Source organism: Taudactylus pleione, unplaced genomic scaffold, assembly GCF_031769625.1.
Source record: "Taudactylus pleione unplaced genomic scaffold, aTauple2 ptg000212l, whole genome shotgun sequence".
NCBI classification, from domain to species: Eukaryota; Metazoa; Chordata; class Amphibia; order Anura; family Myobatrachidae; genus Taudactylus; species Taudactylus pleione.
Genome location: NW_028284614.1, coordinates 5,216,557 through 5,241,777, shown reverse-complemented (window position 1 = coordinate 5,241,777; position 25,221 = coordinate 5,216,557). Strand labels below are relative to the sequence as shown.

Genomic DNA, 25,221 nt, shown 5'->3' with positions numbered 1-25,221 from the left:
AGGTGCCCATTAAAGTAGTGCCGCTGTAGTCCCCCCAGGTGTGAGATCTGCAGGCTTAGCACCTGGAGACTGAGGTGACAAATGAGAGGGGTTTATGAGAAATGGTTCGATGTGTCTATATCTATATGCAATCAAGAATTGGTAGGGAAACATTTGTATATAATGCAAGTCAATAATATCATATGCAGGTTATAAACTCCTGATAAATAGTAATAATAATAATAATTTTATTTATATAGCACTTTTCTCCAATTGGACTCAGGTGCTTTACAGATGCTATGAACATAATACAGAGGTTTTGACTTGCATAAAATACAGAAACCATGAATAAAATGCAAAGGTGTGGCAGCCATTTTGGGTCATCAATTTCAAGAAGTATTCATCCTACCCATAAAAGAACCATTTTAGGCATGCATAGGATTATACTGTGCAGAATAGGCAATGCTTGGACGAAATGACACATCATTGGGGAGACACTTACTAAATCATCGGAACCATGCATTGTTTATTCTACACAAGGAGTACCAGCAGAGGCAGCCATCTTAGGTGCACTACATAGATTACAATGTGTGATTAGCAATACATGAAAATAGGACATGCAAGGATGAAAAGCGACTAACAGGATACTCACTGCATAAATAGTTCTGCAGCTTACAGAATGAAGAATATGGCCTTACTCTGTAAGTGTTTTGGTTCCCTTTTCTCCTTTTACAACTATTTTTAAGTGTGTTGAGGGGAAGCTACTGTATCAAGAGGGGCCGGTCACATGCAGTCATTTACAAAAAATACCTGACTGAAAAATAAGAATAAAACCTAAATAAAAAATGTATAATAATCCTGTTTCACTCAGAAGATCTTAACTTCATATTTTGAATTGCTAAAATATTTGCATGAAGCCCACTTGGATTACTGTTACTGCAGGAGTGATGTGATAACTTTGGGCTGTGGAGATAATAGCATACATTTTTAATCTAACTTTTACATAAAAGCCGAAAACGTTAAAAAATCAAAACAATAAAAATGTGGTGGTATATTTATTAGTATGAGCACTGTAGCTCCAATGCATGTAAGGGACACCATGAACAAAATTCAAATAATATTGTGCCTGCTGTCAAATAAATCATGCAAGGTGGATGGATAAATATGGCAGCTGATACAATCACCAGGTGTAGGCAGCCGTCAACTATCCATGGCGCATAACCAGTACCACACAATTGTACTGTCAGACACTGGGTTGATATCTTGGAGGTTGGAAAGCTCTGTGAGGATGGTACGATGGCATAGTCCGCACTAGTATTCGAGTGGGAGCAGAAGAACCCAGTGTTCCAAGAACTGATGGTTCAGTGGCGTAGTCCACACTAGTATCCAGGTGGGAGCAGGCCAGTGTGAGAGTTCCAGCTACTGATGGTCCAGTGAAGTAGTCTTCAGTAGTTTCCGGGTGGGAACAGGCCAGTGTGAGAGTTCCAGCTACTGATGGTCCAGTGAAGTAGTCTTCAGTAGTTTCCGGGTGGGAACAGGCCAGTGTGAGAGTTCCAGCTGCTGATGGTCCAGTGAAGTAGTCTTCACTAGTATCCAGGTGGGAACAGGCCAGTGTGAGAGTTCCAGCTACTGATGGTCCAGTGAAGTAGTCTTCACTAGTATCCGGGTGGGAACAGGCCAGTGTGAGAGTTCCAGCTACTGATGGTCCAGTGAAGTAGTCCGCACTAGTATCTGGATGGGAGCAGGCCAGTGTATAACAGTACGATGGCGATCGCAGTTGCATATGGGATCGCTGGCAAGGAGGTGACTTGAAGTGTTTGCAAAAAAGGCAGTCTCAAGGGCATGTTATGGGAGTGTCAGAAGTGTGTCTCTGAACTAGGCCGCATTCCCGATCGCAAATCCACAGCCCCAGAGGCCATGTTTAGAGAGATTAGAAATGTATAGCCTGAATTACCCCTAGGGTGTCGCAGGTGTCATTGGTGCTTGCGATGGTATGTCGATGGTAGAGTGTTTACAACCACTGTCGCAGTTGCACAGACCACAGAGCCTGGAGTCTCAGCGCTTGTGTTTTCCATCGCACCCCTGGGCACAAGGGGAAGACTGAGATTAGCATTTGGTTGGTGCTGCCCCCCAGGCCCTGCGCGGCAGCACTGCTCCCACACCCTTAGGTACAGCCCTGGGCTGCATAGCGATATAACATAAAACCTTGTCTAACGGATGTATTCTGTTCTGGACAAAATTAAGTAAAAAAAAATTGGGAAGGCCAAAGAATATTTTAAATGGAAAATATTTAGGCTGGTTTTCAAGGTTTTCGTCTATCAGACACGCAGGCCGAGCACTGAAACCTACTGGGGCTCTGCTTTACCCACTCACGCTACCTGCTGTTTCTCTTCTCCAGCTCCCACTTTACTTACACAACTGTTCCCTGACTGCACTCTTTGGCTCGGGTCTCTCTGTTCTCTCATATGGCATTGACGTACACACCACACGATTCGCGCGACAATGCGATATATCGCCACATGCTTATTGTAACAGCACCATGTCATCCATGACACATCAAATGATGCGAACACAAAATTCATCAAACCATGAATTGGGTGGATTGGTGTACACACTATACGATGGCCGTTGTGGCTTATCGTAGACCGCACGATTGGCCAATCTATTGTATAGCGTGTGTACCCAGCTTTACCTGTGCCATTACAAACTGAGCTCTAATACGAAATTGAACCTCCGCTACCAGGAACGTAACTAGGTATTTGAAGGCCCCACAGCAAATGTTTGTAAGGACCCCTATGTACTACCCAGTGGTGAAAAATGTATGTAACACATAACTTTGACAAGGAAGATGGGCCCCCCTCAGCTCTGGGCCCATAGCAGCTGCACCCCTTGCACCTACAGTAGTTACACCCATGTGCATGGCATCAATTCACCCAGCGGCGCTCGATAACTGCAACGTACAGGCTAACAGGGCAGGCTGTTTTAGCTTGGCGGGAACACTATTATTATGAGAACTCACAGAGGAGAGAAATAAATGAAAGTTCCTCTTCACACGTAGAAAAAGTATCATTAATTCTAGAACGTGCTCAAAAAAAAAAAAGAGAAAAAACCTATTTCTCAGCGAATATTCCGACAAACAACGGCTTCACTGAGCTGTAGGGGGCATCGGGGCTTGAAATGGTGCCTGACCCACTGCCATCTAGCCCCATCCTCACCACATGACGTATGATGCCCTCTCTATTGTATGAAATAATTATACTGCATTTTATTAAATAATTAAATCATTGCACATAAAATCACCATAAAATATGTGGAGCTTTGCAAAATCGCACTTTAGTAAATTCCCTGTTGGTCTCAGCCCTATTTAGTTTCATAGTTCTCCAGGCTCGCTCAGCGTACTGGAAATATACCCAAGACATAGCGTCACGTATCTGCCGTACTCCTCAGCGGGCTGTGATTTGTACTCTTACACCTTGTAACATCCATCACATTGCCAGTAAGAGGTTTAAAACTTTGAGCCGTATTCAATATGAGCCAAGCCGCAATACTTTTTCGCTGCCCGGACTTTCCGCCTACTTCGCCTGTTTTGTAGGCGGAAAAGTATCACGGCTGCCCCGGCTTTACCCCGTATTCAATATGGAAGTACGCGAAAACGGTACCCGGCAAAACTTGAATAGGTGGAAAGTACTGTCAGATTTGGGGAAATCAGCCTGACACCCCCCAAAAGATGCTTTGACATGGGGGTTAGCTACGGTACCCCCCGATTTGGCTTGCTGAAGGTATTTAGTATTTTTATACGGGCTCAATAGCTGCTAAATAGCGTTTTTCTATACCTGATGCAGAATAGTATTCAGGAGGTTTTTTTGCAGCATATTTTAAAGTTGCTAAAGTGAAGTTGAAAAAATCGTGAAAAATCCACCTGCCGCAAACACCTGCAATAAAAAAAAAACATGGTGCATACTTGGGGACCCCCCCCAGAGTCAAGTTTGCTAGTTTTTAAGTTTGTACACCAACATTTTTTATTTTCGCCCCCTTTTTCACAGTAATTTTTTGGGGTGTTCTTAAGTGTTTTTTAGACACAGATTACCTTTGTGGGAGTGTCTGAAGGCTTCACGGGGGTTCCCGCAACGTTGCACCCCAAAACCCCAATTCTGCACTTTTTTCCGCCTCCCACTCATACATTACATTGCCTAGGCAGAAAGTCTATCCAATTGAATACGGGGTAAGAGTCAGACAGGCGAAAATTACGTAATGGGCAAAAAGTTTCCGCCAAAAACACGCAAAAACTGACTTTTCGCCTCAAATTGAATATGGCCCTTTGTTTGCAACATTTACCTTCTTCCTACAGATCAAGCATTTTGTGAACATTAGTCCAATTGAGACTCTACTTCGACAAGATTGCTTAGTAGAAAAACAGGTTTGCTGCACAAGGTTTCTGATCTGTTCATCTTCATTCAAAGTTAGCTATGGCATCTTTAAAATATCAACTATGAAGGGGATCGGATCTAAGATGGTGTCCAGACTATGATAAATGCGCTGAAACATGGACAAATTCTGCCAAGTGGTCTATCCATATCAGTGTTCTCCCCAGAAAATTTCTCCAGCCGGGTGGTATCAAGAAGTAGCCGGGTGGGGCCTTCGCAATACTAAAATGTTTTAAACCCTGACCTTATAATGATTTAAACTTGAAATAACATTTTTATACATTAATTCTCCTCTTATTAGAGGCCCAGTTGTCTGATTATGAAAAGCTACAAAGTCTGTAGGATCTGGTCCCCTTTATACATTGCCCCGTGTAGTTTTCCCCTTTATACATTGCCCCCTGTAGTTTTCCCCTTTATGCATTGTCTCCTGTATTTTTATTTTGCCCTTTATGCAGTGCCCCCAGACTGGCCCCTTATGCAGTGTCCCCAGACTGGCCCCTTATGCAGTGTCCCCAGACTGGCCCCTTATGCAGTGTCCCCAGACTGGCCCCTTATGCAGTGTCCCCAGACTGGCCCCTTATGCAGTGTCCCCAGACTGGCCCCTTATGCAGTGTCCCCAGACTGGCCCCTTATGCAGTGTCCCCAGATTGGCCCCTTATGCAGTGTCCCCAGACTGGCCCCTTATGCAGTGTCCCCAGACTGGCCCCTTATGCAGTGTCCCCAGACTGGCCCCTTATGCAGTGTCCCCAGATTGGCCCCTTATGCAGTGTCCCCAGATTGGCCCCTTATGCAGTGTCCCCAGACTGGCCCCTTATGCAGTGTCCCCAGACTGGCCCCTTATGCAGTGTCCCAGAAGCCCCTTATGCAGTGCCCCCAGACTGGCCCCTTATGCAGTGTCCCCAGACTGGCCCCTTATGCAGTGTCCCTAGACTGGCCCCTTATGCAGTGTCCCTAGACTGGCCCCTTATGCAGTGTCCCTAGACTGGCCCCTTATGCAGTGTCCCTAGACTGGCCCCTTATGCAGTGTCCCTAGACTGGCCCCTTATGCAGTGTCCCTAGACTGGCCCCTTATGCAGTGTCCCTAGACTGGCCCCTTATGCAGTGTCCCTAGACTGGTCCCTTATGCAGTGCCCCCAGACTGGCCCCTTATGCAGTGCCCCCAGACTGGCCCCTTATGCAGTGCCCCTAGACTGGCCCCTTATGCAGTGCCTTCAGACTGGCTCCTTATGCAGTGCCCCCAGACTGGCCCCTTATGCAGTGTCCCCAGACTGGCCCCTTATGCAGTGTCCCCAGACTGGCCCCTTATGCAGTGTCCCCAGACTGGCCCCTTATGCAGTGTCCCCAGACTGGCCCCTTATGCAGTGTCCCCAGACTGGCCCCTTATGCAGTGTCCCCAGACTGGCCCCTTATGCAGTGTCCCCAGACTGGCCCCTTATGCAGTGTCCCCAGACTGGCCCCTTATGCAGTGTCCCCAGACTGGCCCCTTATGCAGTGTCCCCAGACTGGCCCCTTATGCAGTGTCCCCAGACTGGCCCCTTATGCAGTGTCCCCAGACTGGCCCCTTATGCAGTGTCCCCAGACTGGCCCCTTATGCAGTGTCCCCAGACTGGCCCCTTATGCAGTGTCCCCAGACTGGCCCATTATGCAGTGCCCCCAGACTGGCCCCTTATGCAGTGCCCTCAGACTGGCCCCATTTGCAGTGTCCACAGACGGGTCCCAGCCCACTTACCTAGATCCAGCAGGCGCGCACGGCAGGCTCCTCACGTCGTGGGTGACATCATGACGTCACCCGCGCAGTGCATCACTGGGAACGCTTGCCTCTGATGCGATCGGAGGCTTCTTTAGCCTCCGGTCACTTCAGAGGCCAGCGTTCCACAGCAGGAGGCGGAGCGCTCAGGGTGACCGGGAAGGCGGCGGGGGGAAGTGCCTGGCGGCGGTAGGCTGTTTCTGCCAGGCGATGCGCCCCGCAGAAAACAGCCTGGGAGAACACTGGATACACTAATGCTTGAGTCCTTAAAAAAGAAAAAAGGAAAGGAAAAGTACTTTGAATGGAATTGTTCATTATATACATTATATGTTATAAGAGCCTTAGGGGTCTATTTACTAAGCAGTGTTAAGAGACAAAGTGAAAGGAGATGAGGTACCAGCCACTCAGCTCCCAGGTGTCATTTTTCAAACACAGCCTGTGACATGTAAGTTAAGATACCAGACAATCAGCTCCTATCTCATTTCACTTTGTCTCTTATCACTGCTTAGTAAATAGACCCCTCAAGCTGGGTACACACCCAACAGATATATCTGCAGGTGATGGTTTTTCATACACACCGAACAACCATCATCTGCCATCTGGCTGCGGGTCCCGCTGGCCGGGGGGGCCTGTCGTGCCCCTTACCCCCCCACCACGGTTGACCACCCATACACACAGCATGATGTGCGGGTCGATGGCCGGGCAGTGCGCACGCACGAGCCCCGCAGCGAGCGAGAAATCACTCGCTGCGGGACTCACTACAAGACGGGGCGGCTGTCGATGTTGATCGACAGCTCGCCCCGTTTTGTAGGCGGGGAGTATTAGTGGCTGGCCAAACGGAGGCGTTCCCGAAGGAACACCTGCCGTTTGGGGGCGGCCCTACTGACATCACACGTGATGTCAGTAGTGAACTTTCTGCTCTGTTAGGGGCTTGCGGGAGCGAGTTCCTACCACAAGGGTCTCGTCACAAGCCCGATGGTCGCGACCATCACCTGGCCGCTCGCAAAAGCTGTGGGTGGTCACCCACAGCTTAACGAGCGGCCAGGGGGCCGGGTCCATAAAAAACAAAAAACGCCCTGATTCAGAGCAAGCGCTCTAAAAGAGCGTCTGGCTCTGAATCAGGGCCTGTGTTTGTACCAGTTTGTTTGTAGCTTCCTGATTATTCCTTCCCAAGTATTTCTGACTTGATGTAATAATTCTCTGCTACTTCGGAGAACTTTTGGCACGAGTAAAATAAATAATTGCTGTCTCCAGGCTGACTAATTATTTGCGCCAGTTCTATAATTAGAATCTTCATGTTGTCACTGTAAGACAATTCTCCTAAGGACGGAGAATAACTGTGTAGAGAATAAGGGTTTTGCACTGAGGCATCTCCAGAGTAATAAAAGCATATTATACCAAGTTGAAGAAGAAGAAAGTTGAACAAAATGAAGGTCTATTCAGAGTTGCATGCAAGTCAGGCGCAAGTGCTCCTGCATTTCGTGAATGGAAATAAACGCCATCGTCAGTAGCACGCGCCGGCACTGTATCTGGGCTGCCGCGGAATGGCAGGCTCTAAAGCTCGGGGTACACACTTGTCCAATCCTCGGCAGATCCGACTCCTGACTGACCGACCCACACACTAAATCCTGGTCGCCCGGAAACCCGGCCGCCGACCAGTTTTGTAGTGTGTAGGATGCTAAGACCGGAGCTGGCGTCTAATCTCTGGTCCCGGCAGCCCATCACACCATCAGCGTGGCAGGGGTCCGGGATCCAGGGGATCCTGGCACCATCCGCCGCTGCTGTGGGATGATGCAGGCATGGCAGTGGGAGACAGTGGAAGGTATGGCAGCAGGATCGGAGCCTTTACTTGTAGAGTTCGGAAGCGGGTGGCGTGCACAAGCCGTTTCCAATTTCAAAGGTGCAGCGGCCGTGTCATCGCTCTGCCCCCTTGTGCCGGATAATATTACCCAGTGCCAGGCAGGATCAGTCTGATGGCGGAGGAGGCCCAAGGAAAGCCAGGAAGAGCTCCTGAAGGTGGAGTCCTGGATGGGCGGCAGCCCGCAATAGAGCTTAAAGGCCGCCACCCCCAGGTGGTGATGAAAGATGAAGATGCCCATGGGCGGGGGCCATGCAATAGAGCTTAGAGGTGAAGGTGCTGGCTAATAAAGTAAGGAGGAGCTTGCATGTTAGGTTTTTTTTTTTTTTTTTAGCATAGTTGCTTATTGCTTACCATTACTGACTTACAGCACTGAGGTCATTGACTTAAATTCCAAGCCAAGGCATTATGTGTGTTGAGTTTGTATGTCCTCCCCATGTTTGCTTCTGGTTCTTCCAAGTGCATGGGTTTCTCCTTGAACCCAAAACCCCCCTCAAAAAACCTGGTAGTAATTTAGTCAACTTCTGGGTACAATGGAAACAAAAAACAAATTAACCCTAGAGTGTATGTGTGCTGAGCGCTCGCAAGTGGGTCGATGTTGCCCAAGTGCGCATGCACACAACGGAGGCTGGACCGGAATAACGACGGCCAAGCCGTTGTTATGGGTCTCGCACCAAAGAGGTCGTGCTGGGCGTGCCGGGGGCGTGGCTGCCCAGACGGAGGCATTCCTATGGGAACGCCTACCGTCTGGGGCCGGCCCCACTGACATCACTAGTGATGTCAGTGGGAGTGCTTTTGGCTCTGATAGAGCCAAAAGCACTCCAGGGCTTGCGGCAGACGAGACCCTACCACAAGGGTCTCGTCGCAAGCCCGATGGTCTCGATGGTCTTGACCATCGCGACCATCGTTTTGGCCACTCGCTATAGCTGTGCGAGTGACCAGGAGGCCGCTCCAAAAAGTAAGACCGACGGCCCTGATTCAGAGCAAGCGCTCTGTCAGAGCGTCCGGCTCTGAATCAGGACCATAGATCGTAAGCTCCGCTCTGGCAGGGACTTATGTGAATGACTAAATATTCTCTGCAAAATGTCCTGTAGAATAGGTGTATTCTGTATAGACAAATGCTAAATAATAATGTAGTTTCTTTATCTGTAACCTTAGAATTGGAAATAAAAGATAACCTTAAGGTGCCCAGCCACTAGCAGACATAAAAACAACTGCACGATTATGACATTGTAATCGTGCAGTCGTTTGTCAGTCTGTGATGAGCCTGCACTGAACGAGCAGTCGTTCAGTGCAGGGTCATCAATCATCTGCAAACATGCTCAACCTGACGTTATCATCAGGTAGACCAGCATGTTTGCACGATGATAGATGTCTAAACGATCAGCGGGCACGCGGATCGCTGGTCGTTGTAGACATTTTTGCAAACGATCTATGAACGATTGAACGATCGTTATCATTCAATCGCTCAACTTAATCGTCTAGTGGATGGGTACCTTTAGGCTTTGTATGGGTGGTGTGACCGCCTGACCGTCTTTCTTTTCTGTCACTCCAGGCATCACCGCGGTGGCTCAGTCGTGCCCATACCTCCTTGAAGTCACCCTGAAGAGATGCTGCAATCTAACAGACGATGGAATCATGGCTCTGTCCCTGAACTGCCCACTTCTACAGATCGTCAACTTGAGTGGCTGCTCCCAAATCACTGATGACTCTCTGCAGGCACTGGGACAGAACTGCCCACTCCTGCATAGCGTGGACTTCTCAGCTACAATGGTACGTTTTATGGAAAGCCTTACTGACGACGTGTGACTGGAGAAATCTTATTTTCTCGCCGGGAACTGTATATAAATAGGGCGGTTCTTATAGGTGTATGGTCCCAAGGCAATGTAAATCGGCTGCATACTATCCAATACTACTCCCGATGGGTCTAATTCTGAGTCACACACACACAAGCGTCTATTGGCTGTAAGCTCGTCTGCGACTTAGCACAAATGACCTACAAACGCCTTACTTGTGTGCATTCTTCTGTCCGAATGTGCAAGGACTGAGACGCCCATTTTTAGTGCCCGTTGACTTGGCAGTAATGAGAACACGACGAAGTCTCCTTGAAGATTTTATTATGTACGTCCATACAGAGCTGGCAGAAATATCATTGCAAGCTGGCAATACATTGGTTGTACAAGAGTTATATGCTAAATATGATTTTTTACATAAACCAATCAAACAATAGTCATTATCATACTCCCCTAAAGGCATAAGATCAATCAAATAATTGTTCTACTCCCCTAATGGAAGATATCCAAACTTATCATTATAGTCACGTATCACTTAATCATATGATTATTATAAATCAAACGATCGTTGTCTGATTGTCATGCATGTGCTGGATTGAACATCCAGCACATGCAGCAACCCCCCAACTACTGTAACGAACAATGATCGTGGGTCCCTATAGTAAACAGGCTAACATGGTCAATATTGACCATGTTGGCCTGCATGCACGGGCGATGGTCGATATCTATATTGACCATTCGTGCCCGCGCTTCAACCATCGTTTGGTCGTTTGAGGGAGCCAGAAACAGGACGATATGACGATATCGTTATCGTTCATATCGTCCTGTTTAATCGTACCGTGTGTACGCAGCATAAGCCAGACATAGCCTGCAGCTGGATACACTTCCTTAAATCTTGCAAAAGTTGCACTAAAGTAAAATGCTAGCACAAACAAGCAAATTCATTTTATTAAAAGCATGGTTATTAGTTTTAAATATATACAAAACCCTCTTGGCAATAGTTTCATTCAGCATCCATGTTGTTTTCAGCTTGCCATATCACCGTGCACGCTGTAATACAGATAAGTGCATCGGTTGCACCATCGAAAAGTGCACCAACTCTATGGCAGGTGTGTTGTCTCTGTCTGACCATGGCCCCCCTATGCTTGCGCTGTGTGTCTGTGAACGCTGCTGCTTGTATTGACACGCCCGTGACTTTACCATAATTCGCCATCTGGATGGTCCATTTTTGCGTGTACTACTAGCCACCGGCCAGGAACGCCCATCGTTTTTTCGCCACATTTCTCATACCGTCTGAATACAGCCATGGCCAAAAGTTTTGAGAATGACAACAGTATTGGTTTTCACAAAGTCTGCTCCTTCAGTTTTTATTATGTTAATTTGCATATACTCCAGAATGTCATGAAGAGTCATCAGATGAATTGCAATTGATTGCAAAGTCCCTCTTTGCCATGACAATGAACTTAATCCAAAAAACAACATTTCCATTGCATTTCATCCCTGCCACAAAAGGATCAGCTGACATCATGTCAGTGATTCTCTCACAGGTGAGAGTGTTGACGAGGACAAGGCTAGAGATCACTCTAGTTATGGTGCATACACACGGTCAGATTTGTCAGATCTGTCAGATGAACGATTTGAACGATATTACCAAAGATTTGAACGATTGACTGCATTAAAATGAATGGAATCGTCCAAGTCTGACTGCAAATACATCAGATGTCAGATATCGTTATCTGACCATCGGGAACGCGCATCGTTCATCGTTAGGCATGTCAGATATGTCAGATTTTCCTTCAGATATGAACGATTGAACTATATTTTAAATCGTTATCGTTCAGATTTCAAGAAAAATCTGACTGTGTGTATGCACCATTAGAATAACAGACTGGAAGCTTTAAAAGGAGGGTGGAGCTTGAAATCATTGTTCTTCCTCTGTTAACCATGGTTACCTGCAAGGAAACAGGTGCAGTCATCATTGCTTTGCACAAAAAGGACTTCACAGGCAAGGATATTGCTGCTAGTAAGATTGCACCTAAATCAACCATTTATCGGATCATCAAGAACTTCAAGGAGAGAGGTCAAGTCAATAGTTGTGAAGAAGGCTTCAGGGCACCCAAGAATGTTGATTCAGCTGTGAGATCAGGGCGCCACTAGTGTAGAGCTTGCTCAGGAATGGCAGCTAGCAGGTGTGAGTGCATCTTCACGCACAGTGAGGCGAAGACTTTTGGAAGGCCTGGTGTCAAGAAGGGCAGCAGAGGCCACTTCTCTCCAGGAAAAACATCAGGGACAGACTGATACTCTACTAAAGGTACAGGGATTGGACTGCTGAGGACTGGGGTAAAGTTATTTTCTCTGATGAACCCCTTTCAGATTCTTTGGAGCATCTGGAAAAACGCTTGTCCAGAGAAGTAAAGGTAAGCACTACCATCAGTCCTGTGTCATGCCAACAGTAAAGCATCCTGAGACCATTCATGTGTATTGTTGCTTCTCTGCCAAGGGAGTGGGTTCACTCACAATTTTGCCTAAGAACACAGCCATGAATAAAGAATGGTACTAAAACATCCTCCAAGAACAACTTCTCCCAACCATCCAAGAACAGGTTGGTGAAGAACAATGCCTTTTCCAGCATGATGGAGCACCTTGCCATAAGGCAAAATTGATAACTAAGTGGCTCGAGGAACAAAACATCGAAATTGTGAGTCCATAGCCAGGAAACTCCCCAGATCTTAATCCCATTGAGAATTGTGTCAATCCTCAAGAGGCTGAAGGACAAACAAAACCCCACAAATTCTGGCAAACTCCAAGCATTGATTAGGCAAGAATGGGCGGCCATCGGTCATTATATGGGCCAGAAGTTGATTGACAGCATGCCAGGGTGAATTGCAGAGGTCTTGAAAAAGAAGGGTCAACATTGCAAATATTGATAAAATATAAATAAAATCAAAATGAAAATAAATATAAATATCAAAGTAAATAAGAATAAATAAAAATGGTGAAGAGAATAAGTTCAATGTAAGTATAACCAGTGTATGAATTTAAAAATACAGTATTAAAATGAAGCAAATAAAACATATGACTTGCACTTATGGATGCTAATGGATGTTTATAGCCTTTAGTGGCAATGTGAGGAGTGAGCTCTGGGAAAAGGGTAGGCAGTCTGCCTGGTAACCGACCGTTACCGGTGATAAGTGTCCCTATTCTTACCCTGCTCTGGGAATTTCACTTGTTGCGGCAGTCTCCGGCTGGTCTGTGGGAGCGCGTGATGCCACGCCTCTCGATGACGTCAGACGCTGGATAGCCGCCGATGGTATATGTCTCTGCAATCTCACTAGCTCCAGCTAGTATCTCCGCTTATGGTCCCACTCCAAGTCCAACGCGTTTCACACCGCCTAGGGTGCTTTGTCAAGGATATTCATTCAGTGTGATATCGCTCTTTAACTAGGATAAAACTTTATTAAAAAAACTGAAGTTAATTTCCGGAAATTGTCAGTGCAGAGCGGTAAGCACATGTGCTTGAAAAAATTTATTGATATTGCTTCAATAAAAAAAAGAGTCAAAAGAGATCAATATAAATGTACATTGTATGCATGTTATGTGACCTCCAATGTGCACTGAAAATTGGAAAAATGAAAATAATTACAAATAAAAATAATAAATTATTGTTTTTATAATTTATTTTTCTTATTTATCTCATTTTCCTTACCACATCTTCTTCCCATATATTCCTAATTTCTCTTTTCATAGCGCTCAATATTATTGTATCTATAGCCTATTTTGTGTTAAAAAACTGAGCTGCTTCACAACATAGTAGCGCAGCAATACTGTTACTTTTTTTACTGCAAATATTGACTCTTAGCTTAAACTTAATTTAATTGGCAATAAAAGCCTTTGACACTTATGAAATGCTTGTAATTTTACTTCAGTATGCCATAGTAACATCTGACAAAATGGCCTAAAAACACTGAAGCAGCAAACTTTGTGAAAACCAATCCTTGTGTCATTCTCAAAACTTTTGGCCACGGCTGTAGATTGCAAGAGCACCTTAGTGCATACGCTCTGTGTGACGAATGCGTCATTTCAGAAATCTTTGCGAATGCGCGTTGAGTGCGGCTTTGAATCAGGCCCATAGTCTTTAGGAACAATTTTAGAGCCTTTCACAGAATTTATACCTTTCTTTTTATGTCCAAGAATCCATTTGATCGGAGCATGTCTGTGTCTTGTGTTAAATCAATTCTTCAGTCAGATTGTGATAAAAGTAATGAATTATTTAAAGAGAACTCATCACAATAATGTGCGCACAGTGACATCAGGTCTTTACTTATAAGAAGTCAAGATGAATTCTGAGCTCTGAACAGATTGTAAGACATTTTATACACATTATTAACAGATTATGAACAGAATGTTACATTTGACCTCATAATATAGACATTTCATTTGCAGATGCAGGGGGTGGTCTAGGGGCACATGGTATAGAGAACAAGTGCTCTCTGTGACCCAAGTCGAGGTAACCTCAATCATATAAGGTGATACTGGTCTTCTCCATAAGACTAATAAGAGCCAGGGCCGTTATGTGTACATTCCGTGACTATCAGCCGCCTCTGTTAGCCATAAGTCATCAGAAATATATTTCTTCTACAGCACTTTTGTGATTTTCCCCTCACTATACTTTTGGTCACTGCAAGAATTAACTAAAGACCATTTATTTTAAACAGAAACATAGTAATTGATTAAGACAACACAGAACCATTTTGATTTGGCTTTAACAGTCCACCCCTTGTTAATACTAATTAACACTTAATAATAATTCAGACGTTTGTAATGACTTTCTTCCGCTTTGAGGTGTGAAGACTGTGAGAGGATAAGGAAAATAGCGTATTTAGGGACACAGTACTTATTCTGGATGCGTTCCGTGAGCCCTGGACCATTGGTAATGGCGTGGAACACACCATTCACTACCGAGTTAGTGAAAATAGTGGTTGCGACAGTAAAGAGAATCTTCAGTCCGTCATTTGGCAGAGGTATGGGACTTGTTGTTATGCATTGGTAATGGTGTGCGGTGTGAGAGATAGGCAGGAAAACAAGGGTAACAGTAGTATGTACAGTATGTGTATATCATCCTAGTACCAGTAATGAATTTATTGTTACAGGAATATAGTTAATTGGTTTTAAAATCATCAGTTGTGTATTGTTTCCCTTAGTTGAAGTACCTATTTTGTTAAACCTGTGCACAATGGTAGGCAAGCAACTAATGCTGGGGTAAGCCAGGGTAATTATTACTATCAGTCCCATCATTAAATAATGTAATATTTGTGTGAACCATCTGGTAAAACCCTGTCCTATCCACCCAAAAGCATCCCAGTCTTTAATTTGGTGCATGTTTTCTTGTATATCCTGTAACTGTTTGATTGTCTTTCCAATAGGATTGTAGTTATCTGAAGTGTTGAAACAGCCCAGCCCATTAAATGTTCACACCCACTTCCTGCCTTAAGTAACCGGTAATCAATGGCAACTCTGTTCTGCAACATCCCTTCTCTGGCTTCTCTTAATGTAGGATTTATGAGTGAAATTGCAGTGCTGGCGGCGTTTATTGTTTTTGCTAACCCGCAGGCAATAGTGTTTATCACTTTTGAGTTGTATAATGCAAGGCCGGGTACCCCTATCAGAGATACAGCTAGAGATGAGTTCTGGACAGCAGAGATAAACCTAATCTGTAGTCAAGTGATAAAGCCATTTTTCATTGTGATAATGTCATATTCTTTGTGACGTTGGTATGAGCTGCAAGGAAAGTCAGTCTCCCCAAATAGCATGTCCCTGGTGAGTTTGCAGTAAAATAGGGGTATGCTATATTAACCCTTACCAGAAATAAACCCTTAGGTAGATATATATCGGACCATATCTCACTCACTTGAAGACACTCTGTCCAATTGTCTGTGCTTCCCATGGGTTGAAGTTGTGGTCTCACCGTAATATTCCAGCAGTGCTTTTGAAATGCACTAAGCTGTACCTCTATTTTATATTTAGTCGCATTAAACCTTCCAGATTTGTCATCTGGGTATGTTGGCCCCAATTGGTCATAATGTATTTTACTGAATGTTATATTGTATAGCTGCAGTAATCCTGTTTTCCATGTCATGTACAGTGAGTGGGATACAGAAGAAACCAATTTTGTATGACTCTACAACATGCATTGGTGATATTACCCAAAATGCATCACTGTCTGCTGCCGTGATGGCCAGTTCAACAAATGTATTTTACCGTAGGCTGCAGATGTAGCTATTAGGTGTAGTAGTCATCTGCATTCTCCATAATCAACTACAGGTTGAGTCTCCCATATCCAAAATGCTTGGGAGCAGGGGTATTTTGGATATCGGAATATTCCGTATTTTGGAATATGTGCATACCATAATGAGATATCTTGGGAATGGGACCCAAATCTCGCCACAGAATGCATTTATGTATTATATACACCTTATATACACAGCCTGCAGGGCATTTTATACAATATATTCAATAATTTTGTGGCTCAAACAAATTTTGTGTATATAATGTACATCAAATTCATTAATGTTTCATATACACCTTATACACACAGCCTGAAGGTCATTTTATACAATATTTTAATCATTTTGTGCCTTAAACAACGTTGGTGTACTTTGATCCCATCAAAAAGCAAAGGTTTCACTATCTCAGTCTTTCTAAAAGAATTCTGTGTTCGCGATATTTGGATATGGGAGACACAACCTGTACTGGACTTAAGCTGGCCACACACTAGACCAACTTTCATCCAACCATCCAACTAGTTGATTGGTTGGGATGAAAATCTGGTAAGGTACGGGAGCAAATGATGATCAGCAATTTGCTCCTAAATGCTAGAAAACAGATGAAAATGGTCGTCAGACAAGTTTGTTAAATGTTTGATCTAAACAATTTGTTCAAACAACAGTTTTTGTCCATTTTCCAGCATTTGGGAGCAAATTGTTGCTTTCATACCTTACCAGATTTTCATTCCAACCAATCAGCTAGTTGGATGTAAGTTGGTCTAGTGTGTGGCCAGCTTTACTGTGGTATAGGGTACCTCTCTCTTGCCTTTATTTTCAGTACTTGTCATAAAGTCTCCTTTCCCATCCATTTCATAACACCATGAGATACACCCATTATCTGGAATTTTACCACAGTTCCTACTAGACACGTCCGCCTAGCCCCGCGTTTTAGTTTTGGAACTGTATTATCTTTGTGTTTTGGCTTTGGCAAAGCCATCCTCACGGGTTTTGGTGTTTGGTTTTGTATGTTTTTCAACAAATGATTAAAACTGCTAGAAATCATATAATTTGGCCCTTTTTCTTTTCCTACAGTATTATTAACCTCAGTAACATTAATTTCCAGTCATTTGCAGTCAATTTTGACCAACTGATTAAGATAGAATAGGGGGCGCTTGTAATAGTTTATAGAATATATTTGCGCACAATACCTGTAAAATAAACAATTGTTAGTATAACAATGTTTATAGAGCTCTTTTAGGCTGAAATTTTGTGGTCCGTACTGGGAGAGCAGGGGTTCCGATAATGCCGACTATCAGCCGCGCTTCGATGGTTGCAGATCCACGCTAGCCCTATTTCTGCCTACCTTCCCTGCCGTGTTCTGCTGTTGCCGGCCTTCTCTCTCTATCGCCGTTTACACAGTTCGCTCGGCGGCACAGTGGGGGCCTTCCGATGCTAGAGTATGGTGTGTTGCTTCCAACGTGTTTCAGGCTTAATGTCCTTTTTCAAGGATAGCGTCTGGGATCTGAGGTTTCCTATTATTGGTAAAAAAACCTTTATTGAATCAATTAAACGGTCAGACTCCTCTCATTGAGGATTTTGAAATGGACGGCTGCCATATGTTATGTTTCCATTGTCGGATAATTTATAATTAAAAGGTATTGCACTTCTACTTAAAAGGTTTTCATTATAAAAATTAGATGAGTCTGATCGTTTCATTGATTCAATAAAGTTTTTACCAATAAAATGGAACCTTCAGATCCCATACACTATCCTCGGATTCTGGATTCAGGATTCTGGTCCGGTCACTATCGGCCTTTGGCAGCACACACACGGGAGCCGCAAGTCCAGTGAGAGACATATATGTGCAAATTGCTTTTTCCACTGCCCGCCAGCTTCACCTAAATAGGACAGCGTGATACTATTGAACCTGGAGTGAGCAAGCAGAGTGCTCAAAGAGTTGCCTATTTTGAGATACATAGAAATCCCTGGACGTGCTGTCTGTGATTGAAGCACTGGTGTACAGTGATCGCTATAGCGTGTATTTACTCACATATGATTTTTCAAAATGGGAGGGTGCCCCCGGGGGTGTGCTTTGCTGCCGGCCAATTTCCTTGGCTCCTGGGTAGATGATTGATGTCTCCCCTGTCCCAGCGGCAGGTAGGATTATAACAAGAGGGGGAGCCAGAAGCAGTGCATACGTGAGGACCGGTGTGGACTGCCCCGGCGTGTAGTCTGCTGCCCGGCCTCCTGGAGTGAAGACTGCACCCAGCATACAGAAGGTGCCGCGGACCAGGCAAGGGGACACTGCACGTGTGGCTGCTCTCCCTGGGATAGGTAAGTGGATATCGGGTAGCGCCGCGATAGCGCAGGGGAGGGTTGGTTGGGCTGTTGAGGTGCGGTGGGGTGCACAGTGGTGGCGGCGTTGCTATTAATACAAACAGGGTCTGAAGGAAATCATGCGCTGCCGCCCCTCCTGCTGTTCGGAGGCAAAGATCAGGCTTACATGGAGGAGTAGAAGCCAGCAGCAGGCCGGACAAGGGGGGGAGGGCAGAGTGACAGAATAGCGCTGTGAAAGAGGATGGAGAATACTGCAGCATGCCTGGCCCCAATAGCCCCCCGACTTTCTGTCTCTAATCTCCGTCTCGTCTCCACATCTAATACCCAGTGGCACCCAGCCCCTTCTCCTGTCCATGCTTACCCCTCCTGTACATGGCTCCCCTCCACATCTAATGCCTGGCACCCAGCCCCTTCTCCTGTCCCTGCTTACTCCTCTTGTCTCCAGCTCCCCCCCACCTATACTATCTGACTCCCTGATTCTTCCTGTACCCTGCACCCCACCTCCTACTCCTTTACCCTACACCCCACCTCCTACTCCTGCACCCCACCTCCAACTCCTTTTCCTGCACCCCAGCTCCTACTCCTTTACCCTGCACCCCACCTCCTACTCCTGTTCCCTGCTCCCCACCTCCTACTCCTGTTGTCTGCTCCCCACCTCTTCCCTCTGACTCCCCGATTTTGCCTGTTCCCGGCTACCTACTCCTGTTCCTGCTCCCCACCACCTATACTTTCTGATTCCCTGATTCTTCCTGTTCCCAGCTCCCCACCTCCTAATCCTATTCCCGACTGCCCACCTCCTAATCCTGTTCCCGTCTCCCCACTTCCTAATCCTGTTCCTGACTCCCAACCTCCTAATCCTGTCCCCAGCTCCCCACCACATATAATCTCTGACTCCCTGATTCTTCCTTTCCCCGGCTCCCCATCCTTCTACTCCTGTTCCTGGTTCCCCACCTCCTACGTCTGTTCCTGGCTCCCCACCTCCTACTCCTGTTCGTGGCTCCCCACCTCCTACTCCTGTTCGTGGCTCCCCACCTCCTACTCCTGTTCGTGGCTCCCCACCTCCTACTCCTGTTCCTGGCTCCCCACCTCCTACTCCTGTTCCTGGCTCCCCACCTCCTACTCCTGTTCCTGGCTCCCCACCTCCTAGTCCTGTTCCTGGCTCCCCACGTCCTACTCCTGTTCCTGGCTCCCCACGTCCTACTCCTGTTCCCGGCTCCCAACCTCCTAATCCTGTCCCCAGCTCCCCACCACATAAAATCTCTGACTCCCTGATTCTTCCTTTCCCCGGCTTCCCACCTCCTACTCCTGTCCCGGCTCCCCATCCTCCTACTCCTGTTCCCGGCTCCCCATCCTCCTACTCCTGTTCCCGGCTCCCCATCCTCCTACTCCTGTTCCCGGCTCCCCATCCTGCTATTCATGTTCCCGGCTCCCCATCCTCCTACTCCTGTTCCCGGCTCCCCATCCTCCTACTCCTGTTCCCGGCTCCCCATCCACCTACTCCTGTTCCCGGCTCCCCATCCTCCTACTCCTGTTTCCGGCTCCCCATTCTCCTACTCCTGTTCCCGGCTCCCCATCCTCCGACTCCTGTTCCCGGCTCCCCATCCTCCTACTCCTGTTCCCGGCTCCCCATCCTCCTACTCCTGTTCCCGGCTCCCCATCCTCCTACTCCTGTTCCCGGCTCCCCATCCTCCTACTCCTGTTCCCGGCTCCCCATCCTCCTACTCCTGTTCCCGGCTCCCCATCCTCCTACTCCTGTTCCCGGCTCCCCATCCTCCTACTCCTGTTCCCGGCTCCCCATCCTCCTACTCCTGTTCCCGGCTCCCCATCCTCCTACTCCTGTTCCCGGCTCCCCATCCTCCTACTCCTGTTCTCGGCTCCCTGTCCTCCTACTCCTGTTCCCGGCTCCCCGCCTCCTACTCCTGTTCGTGGCTCCCCACCTCCTACTCCTGTTCCTGGCTCCCCACCTCCTACTCCTGTTCCCGGCTCCCCATCCTCCTACTCCTGTTCTCGGCTCCCTGTCCTCCTACACCTGTTCCCGGCTCCCCATCCTCCTACTCCTGTTCTCGGCTCCCCATCCTCCTAATCTTTTTGGTATAATTTTAAAATGTATTTATTGGTTTGTGGTTTTTCATAAAATTATGCAGAAACTACAGTTTGCGCATTATTTTATGTATCACCGCTATGTACAATAAGAACAGTCTAATGCAGAGGATTTCACATAAATCTACTGCAGGAGGCTAACTACAGCAGCAGACTGCAGTCCCCATTATTGTCAATGGGTACTGAGGTCTGATATCTATGTACAAAACTGATGCTACTGGGGGTATCAGATGGGCATTCTGGGGGTATGTAGGGAAGTGTGGTGGCATGTGGGGAGGTCTGTGGGGCATGTGGGGAGTTCTAAAGGATAAATTATGATGGGACCCAGAATTGGTCAGACAGGACCCCATTTTTTTTAAAGTGGCGGGGTCCCTGGGACCCACATATTTTGTTGCTCAGAGCGATCACTGGTGTACTCGACATACATGAGACTATATATACAAATAAGTGCTTGTTTATTTCTGCATATCAGTGCTCTATACTCAACGCAACATAATCGCTCTATGTACTGTTAAGTTTATTAATAGCGGATATTTCACTATGTCTATTTAATGGAAAACTGCTGCACTAAGATTCCTCAAGTTTAAACAGGAAGTTTTACTGATTTTGCACTGGATACATATATTTTGCTGATTGCTACAGATTAACAATTGTGTTGCCAATATTTTGGATAAAAATCTCCGCTGGTGGATACTGTAAGAGTAAAAAACCTTGATATAAGTTTATGAAATGTTCTAGTGTGTATGTTGCTTTAAGAAGAAATAAGTAATTGCTCAAGTCTAAAACTTTGGAAAAACAAGTTGATTATCAGACAACCTGGAGTGGGGAAGATAAGCACTGTCAGGGTGGAGACCATAGACAGTCTACAGATGACCAGAAGGCAGGCGAGAAGAACATTTTCAGAAGATAACAAGAACATGTCTCATAATGTTATATGCTTATCTTATCCCTATGTCCAGCTGGTATTAGTGTGCACACACAAGTTGTTTGTGCAAATGCATAAAGCTGACTCATGGTGACTGACCTGTTTAAGTTTGGTAAAAATAAAGGTGCGATGGGGTGGACCCTCAGAGCAGTTTACCCAGTGCTGCATTGATCTTCATTGCTGTGTCTGAGGGCCTGATTCAGAGCCGCTTGTAAGCGGCCGCTCGTTCGCTCCGAGCGATGTTTGCCCAACTGCGCATGCATACGGATCGTTATACGCATGCGCGAAACAGTCAGTGCGGTCGAAATCCATGTGCTCGCTAAATAGCGAATGCCTGATAATTTGAGTGACAGAAAGAGGCGTATGTGGGTGGTAACAGGGGAAGGTGCTTGAAAACGGGGAGTGGAGATCCGATCGCAGGCGTGCTTAAAGGTCAAAACGGGCGTTTTATGGGTGTGCATAATTAATACAGCAGCGTCATTGACCACGTCACTGGGTTATTTTATAGCCAGAACTGCTCGCAAGATTGTGGTAGCAAAAACCAACCACATATGTTCTTTTTTTCTGTTGAAATATAGATGTATACCTTTATTTGATTAAATACAATTAGCTTGGCAGCGCCCTGAATTACTTTTCTTTTCCTGTCTTATTATCTTGTGGGATGATATAATTGGTATTGTTTTTAGGGCAGCAGTCTGAATAATCCTTGTTTAAATTTTTTTATATATATACATCTTCACTCGGGGAGGGGGTGGTGCCAGATTGTTTTAGTTTTTTAGACTCTAGCAAGCCCACCTACTAGATATACTGCTAAGTGGGTGAGAGTCTCTAGTCTAAAGTATTTCTACACATTTCTTGGTTTTTTTGCAAGTCATGTAGCTAGCAGTGAAGTCGGTTCATGAATAACATATAGCACAAGATGGCTGTCAGTGTTAGAACATGGCGGCTGGACATACAGGACATAATGTTAACTTTCTCACACCTAAACACTTTTGCCATTCTGTAGCAATCTGTCTTGTCCATAGGTGCTCTTTTCCACCTTCCCCAGACAGGGGGTCAATCCCTCATTCCAGCACCACTTAGTGCATCTTAACTCTGGCACTTCCCCACAATATTTACATATACAGTGGGGAATTTGTGGTAACCCCTGGCACTTATAATGGTAATCCCATGTGTATCTTTTCCTCCTCACGTTTTTTTGAACCTTGGTGATCGGTTTTGTGTCATTAGGCACATAGGACCAGACGATTGGTGTCGCTTCCCTGGTTACCACAACACCTGGGTCCATCCAGAGCCGTAACTAGACTTTTTGGTGCCCTGTGGCTTGAGCCTTCATTTTTCAAAGTGCACCTGAAAAAGGGCCAATGACTCATGGGGAAGGGCCAGGGAAGAGATAGGAGAGGGCAGGAGATGCTGGAGATATAGAAGAGGAAGCTACAAGTGAGAATGATAATAAACAGGAGAATTGACAGGCCCAATCAGTGTCCCCTTGCCCTGCGGTGCCCTGTGCCATGGCACTGGTCGCACCACCCTAGTTACGGCCCTGCTACCATCCATATTGCTATTGACAGGCTTAATGTTCAACAGTATTCACAACAATTGGTTATCCTGACTGCCTCCCTGGCAAACTGTTAGGTCCTGTTATACTTATAACCAATACTTGACCAATAGTAGCAAATAATAATCATTACTTTTACTACAGTTTCAGTTGTGGATATTTGCCTGTCATATGTTTTATCACACAAATAACTCCCAACTGCCGGCCTGTCTGGTGACACAGATATAGATTCTCAACACTTGACAGAGAACGCAAGACAAAAAAATTATATCTAAAAAATAAATATGACCTTGTCCACCCCTCTGTGCAGAATCAACTAAAGATAATTTATTTTGAACACACACACAGTAATTGAATAAGTGCACGATTCAGGTCCGCTCGCAAATGCCGATATTTACGCAGATCGAGCGATTGTTAACCATTACGCTTGCTCGAAATTCGCGCAGCAATTTATTTGCGATTCTGCTTACACAGAGGATTCTCTCGCACAGTGAGTGACATGTCATCAGCGTTTGGGGGGAGGTAACGGTGTGGGGTTGGCTAGGCAAACGCATGGGCATGCATAAATTAGCAACTGCGATCACAGCATGAGAGCTCTCTGCGTGCCAGGAGAGACGCTGTGTTTGAGACTTTATTTAGAAGCTGTGTGGCTGCCCGATCTGCGTCAATGTCACCGATCTTTACGCTGTTGCACGTCGTTGGACGGATATGAGAAGGCAGCAGTGGGTGTCCCTATGCTCGGGAAGGCTTAGGAGACATTGGCATACTTTCGCTATTACGATCCATGTGAGAACACAGCTGCAATGGCATTTGAGTGAGGATCTGAATCAGGCCCTAAATCAATACAGAACGTTTTGATTAAACTTTAGGGCTTGACAGACATTGGCATATCGACGCCTGTCTTTAATCACTTGCCGGGATATGACAGTTGGGAAGCCGGCTGTCGGGATTAGGTCCGCCGCCTTCCCGACTGCATACCCTGTGGCATGCAAGCTGATACGGAAATGATCAAATATACGATGAAGTCTCCTTGAAGATTTTATTATGTATGTACATACAGAGCTGGCAGTACATCATTGCACGCTGCCCATACATCATACCTGCCGACATTCTGGCTGCTCCTTCCGGGAGGGAGCAGCCAGATCGGCAGGATGGGGTGGGTGTGGCCGAGACAAGGGGGAGTGGCCGGTTGGGTGATGCCACTTGTGGGCGTGGCGGGGGCGGAGTCACGCGAACACGTCAGTTTGGCCCTGCCCCCGCTACACAATGCCAATAAAATAGGCATTGTGCAGAAGGGGGCGGGGCCAAAATGACGTGAATCGCGTCACCGCCCCCCCCGCTGCGGGGGTTACAGGGGTTATAGCGGGGGGGATAGGAGGGGTGAGCGGCAGCCGGGAGAATTGCCTGCCTTCCCGGGAGGTCGGGAGCGGCACCCGATTTTCGGGAGGCTCCCGACCAAATCGGGAGGGTAGGCAAGTATGCCATACATTGATTGTACAGAAATTATATACCAAAAATTATTCTATATATAAACCAATCAAATGATTCAAACATCAGTCATTATTTCACTCCCCTAAGCTCTAAAGCCAATCACATAATTATTTCATCCCCTCATTGGAAGAAATCCAACATCATTATCTCATTATTATAGTCACGTAGCCCTAATCACATTTTGATATATGACCCAGACATCAAAATGGATGTCTAACCTTTGTACATAGATCTCAGTTCCTCTTGATTCCGGTAAATGGTATTTTAAGCCTAGACATAGCATGCAGCTAGGTATTCTTCCTTATAGCCTTGCAAATCTTGCAGTGGTTGCATTAAGAATGAAATGTGTGCACATATTAGACATTTTCAGTAGAGGAATAGTTATATAAAAACAATTAGCAATGGTTTCATTCAGCCACCATCTTGTCTTCATGCCGCCATATCACAAGCATTGGATGACTTTTGGCATCATTTGATAACACATTTATAAAAAGATGGGGACATAGTTTATTCTTATTCATATTATTAGAATCCTCCCTCCCGCCCTTGGAACACAATTGACGAGGCCTACTTGTCCTTCAAGCATCCTTGTTATGTGGGCTGTATCTCTATATTTGGTAAATAGTTCAGACAGTGTGCGGAAAGCGGAAAGATCTTTAATTGTATTCTTTATACTCCCTAAATTGAGAAAAAACAAGTTAGGTAATATCATGCGTACAGTGATACCATGATAGCTAAGTCCTGCT

General features: G+C 45.9%; 1 protein-coding gene across 1 annotated transcript in view; it reads left to right on the top strand.

The window, feature by feature from the left end:
* Nucleotides 1-25,221, top strand: part of AMN1 (antagonist of mitotic exit network 1 homolog) — a 133,953-nt gene that overhangs the window by 43,677 nt on the left and 65,055 nt on the right. Inside the window, exon 4 of the mRNA XM_088478370.1 lies at nucleotides 9,564-9,781. Within this exon, the coding sequence (XP_088334496.1) occupies nucleotides 9,564-9,781 (218 nt within the window). The remainder of the gene's footprint in view (nucleotides 1-9,563; nucleotides 9,782-25,221) is intronic.